Source organism: Pelmatolapia mariae, unplaced genomic scaffold (assembly GCF_036321145.2).
Source record: "Pelmatolapia mariae isolate MD_Pm_ZW unplaced genomic scaffold, Pm_UMD_F_2 NODE_ptg000535l+_length_72605_cov_1, whole genome shotgun sequence".
Taxonomy (NCBI): domain Eukaryota; kingdom Metazoa; phylum Chordata; class Actinopteri; order Cichliformes; family Cichlidae; genus Pelmatolapia; species Pelmatolapia mariae.
This window is the reverse complement of record NW_027052220.1, coordinates 1,869-13,292: the sequence shown is the minus strand read 5'-3', so window position 1 is coordinate 13,292 and position 11,424 is coordinate 1,869. Positions and strand designations below refer to the sequence as shown.

General features: G+C 44.9%; 1 protein-coding gene across 1 annotated transcript; it reads left to right on the top strand.

The window, feature by feature from the left end:
* The first annotated feature begins 1,247 nt into the window (after positions 1 to 1,247).
* Positions 1,248 to 10,849, top strand: LOC134623287 (heterogeneous nuclear ribonucleoprotein U-like). Its single transcript, XM_063468438.1, has 14 exons — positions 1,248 to 1,838; positions 3,070 to 3,184; positions 4,968 to 5,047; positions 5,710 to 5,849; positions 5,966 to 6,065; positions 6,557 to 6,669; positions 6,893 to 7,156; positions 7,263 to 7,382; positions 7,473 to 7,601; positions 7,684 to 7,852; positions 7,968 to 8,249; positions 8,332 to 8,603; positions 8,698 to 8,811; positions 8,913 to 10,849. The coding sequence occupies exons 1-14, from the start codon at positions 1,391 to 1,393 to the stop codon at positions 8,961 to 8,963; spliced, it is 2,397 nt and encodes a 798-aa protein (XP_063324508.1). The 5' UTR covers positions 1,248 to 1,390; the 3' UTR covers positions 8,964 to 10,849.
* The last annotated feature ends 575 nt before the right edge of the window (positions 10,850 to 11,424 follow it).

Below are 11,424 nucleotides of genomic sequence, written 5' to 3'. Positions count from 1 at the left end.
CGTGTTTAGTCTTGTTACGTTTTGTTATCTGGTCTCTGTTGGTGTTCAGTACTGTTTAGATCCAAATCGCTAAGTTAATCGAGCCTTCCCTGTGTCCTGCTGTGTATTGTTCAGTCTTCTTATCTGGATCTTCTTATCTTACCGAATTTCCCAGAGGAACCCACCCGAGGGATTAATAAAGTTTTATCTTATCTTATCTGTTTGTGATTCCTTGCTTAGTTGTTTCCTGTTTTATTTTGACAGCGGTTATTCTCCGTGTCTTATGTTAACTTCCCCCTCTGACTCATTAGGTTAATCCAGATACAATCTTCTAAACGAATTATTATTTGATTCGTAGCCACGATTTAGTTTTCTTTCATTTTGAAAAATATCAGTTTACCATTTATTAATGACATTAACTGTAATGCCCTTCACAGTTTGACAATGCCAGGTATCAAAACAAAGAGGTACGTCATCTTACGTCTTTAGACTGAAAACAAAGAGATTTTAAAAGTTTGGAAGTTTAGATGTGACTTTCTATCGCAAAAACATAAATCTCAAACCTAAGGTAACTCCGATGATGTAACCAAGGCTGAGCTTTGCGGCCACTGAAGCTCTTTATGTGAAATCGGTGTGCGCTGCTTTAAATGAGTATAACAAAGAGTTGGCAAATCACCAAAGTGCTTTCCAGAAGAGTCCACGGAGTTATGTGTTGTTTAGAAGTGCATGAACATTTTCAACATCAACTCTGAAAACTCTACAATTGACAGATATAACAAAAAGGAATTTTTAAACAGCTGTTTTCGTTACACGGAAGAGCGATAACGCGTATTCAGAAAGACGTGTCGGCGTAGTTAAACGATATCACATTTGTGCCTCTTCTTGGATTTTAGAAAATTGAAAAAGGGGCGAGAAGAGAGATATCTTTGTACTGCATTGTTTCTAGCTTACCGATATTGATTATTAGCGTTGCACATTATACGCAACGTGTGCCTTTATTCTACTGTCCTGACCTGTCTTAAACTCACTACCCAGTTAAACAGCCCTCTGTAAAATGCGTTTTGTTAAAAAAGGATAAACTAACTAATAACGTTCGCGCTCTTTACTGGAACCATCTTTTCGTGTACTATCTGTCCCGGTGTTCTGACACAACAATGGTTTCTGAAAGGAACGTTTAGCTGCAGTGACAGATGGCCACAGGCTACATAACCAAGCTGCGCCTCTCTCTGGGCAGTTACGGTAGGAGACGACTCCTCCCCCACACAGCAGGCTCGCGCAGCTCTGTGCCGGCAAAGGATTGGTTGTACAGCGGGTGCCGTTTGGCGCAGTTTTGAGCTACATCCGTTAACAAAGGGCGTCCATTTATTTATTTCCCGTCTTATTTTAGCGCGTTCGCCGTCAAACATTCACCATGAGCACAATTAACGTCAAAAAGCTTAAAGTTAACGAGCTCAAAGACGAGCTGAAAAAGCGTAATCTTTCGGACAAGGGGCTGAAGGCCGAGCTGATGGACCGCCTGCAGGCCGCGCTGGACGAGGAGGCCCTCGCTTCTCCGCAGGAGCAGGCAGCTGAGGCGGATGACGGTTTCGAGCAGGCCGCCGACCAAGAGGGTATGGCAGAGGAGGAAGAAGGAGAGGGGGAGGGAGAAGGCCCCATTGAAGAAAGCATGGAGGCCAACGAGGAGGAAGAGCCGGAGAGTGGGGGCGACGGCAATGGCGTTGCCGTGGACGAAGAAATGGGCGAGGGAGAAGAGGAAGGAGACGAGGACGATGAGATGGACCCCATGCTCAAGGGAGACGTGGACGACATGGAGAAAATAGATACGGAAGACGGTGAGCCGGGAGAGCAGGCTGCCGAGGGTGAGTCGACAGAATCGCTTATGTAAATGCGGCTGGTTGGATGTGTCGGGTTTTTTTGAGAAAGCGCTAGCGGTGAGGAAATGATTAAATTTGAATGCGCTGCCGCACAGCAGAGCGTCCATGTTGAGAGAGAGAGAGAGAGCGTGACCTCACTACTAAGCTAGCCAGCGTTAGCACCGGTCTGCAGCTTGGTTAGCAGTCGTGTCGTGACCTTAAGTAGCCACAGTCCAGCCTACTAAAGAGACCTTTAGCGTCACATTGAGAGACGTCGACTAAAATTACTAAAGCGGCTCTATTAAGAAATCTGCTACCGAATTTAGCTTAGTCTGGATTTAAGTTTCGGTTTGGTTAGCGTGTTAGCTTGCCAGCTAGCGTCAGTTTCTTTGTGTCTGTTGTGCAGCGCCAACTAGCTGTTCAACCGGTTAGCTAATTCAGAGGTTCCCGTTGTTCCAGCTGGGGGCGTTGGAGAACATTTGCTTTCACATCCCATTTTAGAATGGATTGACGTGAAAACACAATGTTAGAAATGGCCACTGCAGTGGGCTGTCTTGCCACCCTTTCCGCCTTAATTGTACTGACATCGTGTTTTAGGGTCGTGGGCGTTTGCCTTTAAAGGTTGCCGGGAACATCTGAATTAGCTAATCCCAAGATGTGCTGAGAAAAAGAAGGGCGCCGCACTGCTTGTTTAGGTAGGACGTGGGTAGTTTTTTTTTTTTTTCGTGGTTTTTATAGATAGTGTTGGATGGTCATAGAAATTATGAATCTAGGCAATTCAGTGCAATGTCTCGGGGAGGGGGGTGTAAATCAAGGTCTAAGTAGGCTTTCCCGTTTCCCTGCATGATGCATTTGTCCCTGGCAGCAGTAGATTTGCCCTCCTTTTAATGAAATAGATTTGTATCAAAAGCAGTATCTTTTAAGCCCTTTACTGCAGGATAGTAACACTTATTAGAGACTTGTTTATCCAGCCCCATTCACAATGTTTATACGGGCCAGCTTATATTGTAATTACTACCTGGTCTTTCAAAGCTGTTACAGTTTCCACAGTATGATTGTCTTGTTTTAAGTGTAACGATGAGGTGTTGCCTCCAAGTAACCTTAATACAAATGATAATGGTCGACACACAATGTAACTAATGAACGGGCTTTGTGGGCCAGAACCCCACTGCCAGTCCGACCTCTCTCTCCCAGAAAAAGGAGCACCTCATTCTATATCTTTGTTCTATTTTCAAAGGGGATGCGGACAAAGACACGAATGCTGATCAGAAGAATAAGAAGGGTGTTAAGAGACGCCGGGAGGAACATGGAAGGGGCTACTTTGAATTTATTGAAGAGAACAAATACAGCTGGTAAGGATGGGACAGAGCGAAAATGGCCTTCAGCATCCCTGAAGCGCCATCTATAGCTTTGTTGAATTGTATTGGCTTTAAGTGCCAATGCACATAACTAGCAAGAGGAAAACCCTCATTTTTTTCAAGTATTATACTACTTGTAACATTATTTTCACACACATGCTTTGAGGGTCATCCCTGACTACTTAAAGAACCTTACCATTTACCTTTTTACAGTGCCCACTCACACTGTTTCTTTAATCGACTGCATTCTGTAGCAGAAGTGCATCTATCAAGTCTCTATGAATTCTCACACCTGTTCCTTATGCCAAGTACTGTTTTGGAAAGCCTGTTGTGTCCCCAAGGTGAAACAAGGCTGCTCAAAGGGGAACCCAGAGGAACGTAGCAGATGTGCAATTTTCAGTGGATGGGTGGGTGGGTGGGGAGAAACTAGCTCGGATTTGTGGAAGAAGGGGTCCACTGCCGCAGGGTAGCAAAAAGAAAAAAGAAAGAAAGCCTCCAACGTCTGTTTGGAACGTCCACGGAGAAGCTCGCTATTGACCGTCCATCGTTACGCCTCGCAATGGTCTATTCTTTTTTCGTTTTGTTTTTTATTTCACTGGTTGTATGATGTCGAAATGCTATTTCTGTCTCATGTATCATGTCCTGTGTGTGTGTCTGTGTTTTCATGGTGTGGGTGTGTGTGCATTTGAAAGGTTCTCTTTCTACCCCTGCTAGGTGACATCATGCATGGGGTGTGTGTGTGTATCTTGGTCAGTGTTTTGTTTTCATTGCGATGTCGATGCACTAAGGATCAACAGGCATATAATGGAATAACTTTTTAAAAATTATTATTTTGGGAGAACCCTCGTCATGAATGTTTAGGCCAGGGCGGCAGAACTATTAGCACACCGAAGTATTGCTGCTCCATCACTTTTCCCTGAACAGCCAACTACTTTAGTGCAAGGGTCCATTTTTTTCCAAATGTCCAGTGTTTGCCTTTTCACCCCCAGTTAAACCTTCAGAGCTTAGCTCTATGTAGACGACTACAAGTTCCACCTCAGGCACTGTGTTGTCCACCAGCACCGTAAATCTCCCCACGGCAGCTGTTTGTACGGCATTCTGGGCTCTTTGGGGACAGTTGTGACACATCGAGGTGTAGATAAGAAAGGAGTGATGAGCCCTGCAGTGGTTTCCTTCTCCTAAATGATTAGGAGTTGCACCATAGTTGGATGATGTCAGGTGAAGTGATGCTAAAGCATCATCCTTAATATTTAGAGATTCCTGAACTACAGAGTTGGTAAGTTGCTGTAGTTTTGACTACACTGATTTCTCTTAAAACATGCTTACAATGTATTCTGCTTAGCGACACAGTCAAAAGTTAGTGGTGACCTTTTCATCTAGAAGTCCACACGGGAGGTTAAATATAACTTGCCCCATATCAGTTCTGGAGGCACAAACACGCACTTATCTGACAGTGGAGAGGTCTGCTTGTAGTTTATCACTGTGACTCTCACATAGCCTTGCATACTAGAACAGGTGGACGTGCTTCTCTCTGTGTATCTTTCACATTTTAGATTTCGCTGGATTCTGCAAGGTAAGTGTCTGCTGAGGCCTACAATACAGCCAACATCCAGAAAGTCTGGAGGCTTGCTCAGTTATTTGGCTTCCCCTCTGTCTGTTTCTTCTCTTCTGTCTACCTAAAATATTCTTCACCAAGTGGTACCCAAGGCATCTATATTTTCCATGCAGTTAAAGTGACGCAAACCTTCTTATACTGACTCTTGGTATCTGTTTTCAGTGCCTCGTCCAAGTCACCTGTTCCCCCGTTGGAGGAAGAAGACGAAGATAATGATGACACAAAAGTCTGCCTGGATAGCTGTATGTTTGCTACTTTTGTACAGGATGTTTTCTTTTTTTAGACTTGTCAGCTTCCTTCTGTAAATGACTCCTTAGAAACATTCCTGGAAAACGGCTTCAGAATTCAGAAAAGCATGTTCTAATGGACAAATGTAGACGTGTGTTTTCAAAGTATTGCATTATATTTGATGATTAACTTCAATGTCACATTTTCAACATAACTGAATCGTGCATAACATGGCAGGCACAAGCCGTCTCAGCTTTCTTACGCGTTGCTCTGAGTTGTGGCGTTGCCAGGTAACGCTGGCACGGCCCATATGCCAGTGTTCATTTCCTAAAGTCTTATAAAAGTGCCTGGTTAATAGGAACCCGTCTAATGGGCCAGTTGTCTTCTCCGTGGTGGTTGTAGTATTCGCAGTATTCTCCTGAAACACGACCTGTACATCAGTGCTGGTGTAGTCATCAAAACGTTTTGGGTTTTTCCTCCCCAGATGTTGAGTTAACCAACAGCAGTGTGGTTAGTAAAATGAGTATTCACTTTACCTGACTAGTTTTTCTGCTACCTACTAATGAAGGCAGCAGAGGTGATCTAGCTGACCAGTCCCTCCATCCTCGGGATGTACAAATGTGTACAGTCTTGTCCAAGAGTCATGTCTCAATTTGTACTTTTTCTGCCCGTTTAGACAACTCTGACCTGCACTTTAAGGTGTCACGGGACCGCTACAGCGCCTCATCTCTCACGATGGAGAGCTTTGCTTACCTGTGGTCCGGGGGAAAGGCTACATACGGTGTGAACAAAGGCAAAGCCTGCTTTGAGATGAAGGTACGGTAATGATGCTCACATCTTGCACAAATCTCTGAATGGCTGTATGTGCTGAAGGCACACTAGTCTCAGTGAGGTCAGTGGAAACGAGTGGTAATGCTTTTCTGTGTGTGCAGATCACTGAGAAGATTCCAGTGAAGCATATTTCCAGCAAGAACATGGAGATTCATGACGTCCAAGTCGGATGGTCCCTGGAAACGGGCACGCTGCTGCTGGGTCAGTGCAATGCTTGCCACAACTCTGTAAACACCACACTGACTCAGTGTTGGTGGAGCCAGCTGTAACTTTCCATTTTACTCATGGCACAATGCATTCCCAGGATCACTGGATGTACTGATGTGCTTTAATGTTTTGGCCTCTGTATATTTAAAAGACTGTGCCAGCAGCTATTTGCTGTGACTCATACAGGCTGAATACCGCTGGGTTAAACATTTACATCAGTTCAGCCCATCAGATGGTGAACCTTGTATTAAAACACAAACAAACCTAACTGTACTGGGTGTATCCATTTGCATGAAGGTCGGCCAAACGAGGTGTGTCTCTAGGGGTCCCTCTGGTGGCCAGTTGGCTTCATGACATGTTTGTACAAAATGGCTTCAGCTCTGGCTGCGTCACAGCAGCGCTGCGTGGCCTAGTGCCAGCACAAATGATTCACACACCAGCTCCACTCTGTGTCTTAATCCAGAAGTGTTATGTCATGTGTTTAGGTGAGGAAGAGCATTCCTATGCCTACTCCGGAAAAGCCAAGAAAACCACCAACTGTGTGACCGAGGAGTTTGGAGAGACCTACGAGGAGAATGATGTCATCTGCTGTCTTATTGTAAGATATGAGATTGATTGCTGCTGCTGGTGTTGTTTGTTTTTAATTTCCCCCTTTGTGTGCAGATAAACTGGAAGAATAGTAACGTATGGAAGAGGCAAAGAGAGTTAAACAGAATCATGAGAGTATTAGTTTGACACGTTTGTCTTTTTCCCTTTCTGCTGAGGCAAATAAATGTGTTTTTGTTACACACAAAAGCTGGAGTGTTGCTCTATTCATGCAGGACTTTGAAGGTGAGGAGGTGGTGCTGTCCTACTCCAAGAACGGAGGTGAGCCAGCTGTCGCTTTCCAAGTCGGCAAGGACTCCCTGAACGGCCAGGCCCTTTTCCCCCACGTCATCTGCCGCAACTGCGCTGTGGAGTTCAACTTTGGCCAGCTGGAGACGCCATATTTCCCCCAGCCGCAGGGCTACAGCTTCCTGCAGCAGATTGCTGTCAGTGATCGAGTCCGTGCACTCAAAGGGCCGCAGACCAAGGCTGACTGTGAGGTGAGTATAAGAGTTTTGGAGCATTTCTCATTCATGAATGCAAAAGTGCAACGCTGCGGTACTGAAGTTCTCCATATAGTGATCTCAATTTTCTCTCGTTGTCCAGATCATAGTCATGGTTGGTCTGCCGGGCTCAGGGAAGACCACGTGGGTGAATAAGCATATCCAAGAGAACCCTGGGAAGTACTACATCCTGGGCAGTGACACGATTGTGGAAAAGATGATGGTCAGTACTCAGACCAACGTTACAGCGTCCCAGAAATAGTTGCTGCTTCTCCCTGTTGGTAGAAAAATGCTCTTTTCTTCTTTCATGCAGATTGGCAGCATGAAGCGTCAGTCCAAGGACATCACGAAGTTGACCGCCATTTCCCAGCGTGCACCGCTCTTCTTGGGAAAATTCATTGAGATTGCTGCTCGCAAGAAGAGGAACTACATCCTGGACCATGTAAGTGGCTCTTGCTGAGTGTGGTCACAACCATGTATTTGATGATAGATTGATCAAATAAGCCTCTTCTTTGTCTTTGCAGACCAACCTGTCTGCTCCGGGCCAGAAGAGGAAGATGTGTTTGTTCGCAGGCTTCCAACGCAAGGCTGTCGTCGTCTGCCCGTCTGATGAAGACTACAAGCAGAGAGTCCAGAAGAAAGTTGAGACTGATGGCAAGGAAGTGCCTGAGCATGCTTTACTCAAAATGAAAGGTAAAAGCATTAACGTTGTCTTTACCCTGTTACAGTCCATCACACACTTGGACAGAAGCTATTCCTGGGTGCTGTTTCTCTTATTGAATCCCTGATCGTTTCCGTTCCATTACAGGCTTCTTCTCTCTACCCGAGGAGGGCGAGAGCTTCAATGAGGTCATCTATGCCGAGCTGCAGAAAGATGATGCTGCCAAGCTCCTGGAGCAGTACAAAGAGGAAAGCAAGACGGCTCTGCCTGCCGAGAAAAAGCCCAACCAGGGGAGCACGACGCCTAAACAGCGCGGTGGACAGCGCGGTGCTGGACGTGGAGGCAAAAACCAGTTTGCCCGTGGTGGCGGACCTGGGCAGAGAGGTGGCAGCCGTGGAGGCTTCCAGAACAGAGGCAACTTCAGAGGAGGTGGGATTGATGGGTGGAAAATGAATGCTCCTTAACAGCACAGTTGATGCTCAAGCTTACCTTTACCCTGGTCTGTCTGCAGCTCCCGGGCCTCGCGGGGGTTTCAACCGTCCTCCTCGCGGCTTTCTGCCGCCCCCAGCCTTCAGAGGAGGATTCCCCAATCGTGGAAACTTTAACCGTGGTGGCGGCCCCATTCCTAGCCTGGGTGGATCCCCCAGGGGCGGCCCGATGAGGGGCAACATGGGACACAGAGGAGGACCCATGAGCAGAGGCGGTCCAGTGAACAGAGGGAACATGAGCAGAGGAGGCGGAGCTAGCATGGGTCGTGGTGGAAACAGGGGTCACCCCCATCAGGTTGGTTTCAAAATGACTCCTAATCAAATTATTGCTCCTCTGACGTCCGTTGATGCATAATCAACTTTTTTTTTTCTTTGTTTTTCCTGCACAGTTTCAGCAGAGAGGGGGGGGGCGCGGCAACTTTGGCAACAAGAACAGCAACTATGGAGGCAACAGGAACGGCATGGATAAAGCCCAGGCCTTCAACCACAGCTGGCAGCAAGGGGTCAGTGTTTGTCAATCTGCCGTTTTGTAGCTGTTACACATAAATTATGGGAATGATCAAAGTGAAATGATGGTGTTAATGTGAAGTTCTGTTCTGTGCAGTTCTGGAACCAGAAGCCTTGGAGCCAGCAGTACCAGCCTGGATATTACTGAGACATTTGTTCTAACGGACTGGTGGGCGACACTGGGATCCACCGCTAGCCACGGAACATCATCCACTCCAACGTTTGCTTACTTTCCTTTAGAACCCACTTTTACTAATGATCGTAAAACTCACGACTGATAACGAGACTAAAGCTAAACGGAGCGACGACATTCCATCAGGAGACCAGGCAGCATGACTGTAACTGAAGCTTTATATATCGTCACACAGATGTACACAGTGTGGGTTCATCCTCATTCAGCCATCTTTTGTTGTTGTTGTATATTTTACCCTCCTCCACCTTTTTAAATGCTTTTAAAAACGATGTTTGTAATTTCAGGAACCAGAAACGATTAGTCAGCCCAGCAGGCTTTGAAGAGATTTTCTTTTTTCAGGGTTGTGCATTTTATCTGTGCTGTGGTTTTGTTTTGTTTTTCTTTTTGTATTACAAATTGTAAATATTTTTTTTTTAATGCGTAGTTTGCATAAAGGTTTAAGGAACGGTGATGATTTGAATGGAACTTTGGCTTCTTTACAGGAAGCGCTGATAGCTGGTTAGACTGTACATGTCTTTAGAGTCCACTGTCAAACAGCCAGACTGAAGCAGTGAAATTACAGCTTTTCTTTTTGTTCCCACTATCAATCCTGTAACATAAACTCCATAGAGCTACAATAAACACATCGTTGGGTTTTTTACATTCTTCTCGGCTTGTGATTTTTGATTTGGTTCAAAGGTGTGTAAATGACCTTTGAACGGGCCGTGGCCTGGTTTGCTATCAGCCCTGCTAAACACCTCATTAGTTAATAAATAACCTCAAGTGTCTTGTCTTTGATATGTTGTTTCCGGTCCTTCAGCTATTCAGTACTTTTAATTTGAAAACGTGTTTTGGCCAAGCCATTTTTAAGGATAGAAGTAAGCCATTTTGGTCATACATTATGCTTTTTAAGGTCTTTTTTTAAAAAAAATCAAAATTAGAGCACTGACGTCGCTTCATTCTCAGGAGATTGTTTGTTTCCTAGATTGTCTTGATTAACGGTTCCTTTTAGTGCAGTAGACTTCTGAGAAACGCCGAGCACTGACCAGTTATAAACGTCTCCACGGTAACGACTTCCCTTTTCTTCCTTGTACTGGTGATTCGTGTAAACCTCGCTCTTTCAATTTTGATGATGCCAGTTTAGCACAGAAAGTGGTTTTTAAAAGGAGGCCGGATTGCTCATTTTCACCAGCAAACCTAGAAAGGGCTACACAGTTTGATAACCAACCTCCCGTACCGACCTTTCAAACACTGACGGCGTCGTTTTGGGGTTTTTTTTTTAATGCTCTGGTGTTTGTGTTGGTGACTGTGTGGCCCAGCAATAACGGCAGCTCCACGTAAACCTGGCACCCAGCTCATGTTTGACACTAGATTGACTTTTTTAAAGTTACACTAGATCTGATCAATCCAACAGTTTCTTTCTTTAGATTTTGTTTTCGTTTGCCCGTCTTATTTAATAAACATGTAAATACTAAATGCATCACTAATTCAGCCATGCACGAATGTTCATGAATTAATAAATGTGTTGTGATAAAGAAAGTATTAGTTTGCCGCGTACTGCTGTGTGATGAACTATTTAAATGTCTGGAGAGTTTGTGACCTTTTTTTATTATACTGGATACATAAAATCTAGCAGAATGCAAGCTTTGGGTTTACAGTATAATCTATAATACAACAGACACTATATTTTTATCGCTTTGTGTTGCAGGTTGTATATCAGGTCTTTTATTAAACCAACAGTGCAAAAGCTCTGAGGCTTTTTCAGATTTGTTGTCTTTTCTATCTGACAGTTTTTAATATTTGTGTTTGAAAAATTGGGATTGTATTTTTTTTTTTGTCTCTATTAAAGTTAAAGAAGCTGGGATGCAGTGATCGTGTGTTTTGTTACAGTTCCTGTAAAATCTTTCCATGCTTTTCTTTAGAGATAAAAGAAAAAAAAATCCCCGCTCGCCCTGCGGGCGGTCTATCCTTCAAGCTCGGGTCCTCTATCAGAGGCCTGGGAGCTTCAGGGTCCTGCAGTATCTCAGCTGTTCCTAGGACTGCGCTCTTCTGGACAGAGATCTCCGATGTTGTTCCCGGGATCTGCTGGAGCCACTGGGACCACCGTTACCTCAGATTATTGTAATGCCTTGTTTACCAGCTTGGACAAATCATCTCTTTCTCGCCTCCAAGCTATACAAACCACAGCGGCCAGGCTACTAACACGTTCTAGCAAGCGTGCTCACATTACTCACGTTTTATATTCTTTACATTGGCTCCCAATAGATTTTAGAATTTGTTTTAAAAAATTCACTGCTGCTCGTTGTCTTCGCTCACAGGCTCAGAGTTGGTTGGTTGTTCCCCGTACATGACTGAAGAGGAAAGGGGGCGGAGCCTTTCAGTCTGTGGCACCAAGGCTGTGGAACAGTTTACCACCATAACTACGTTTGGTTGACTC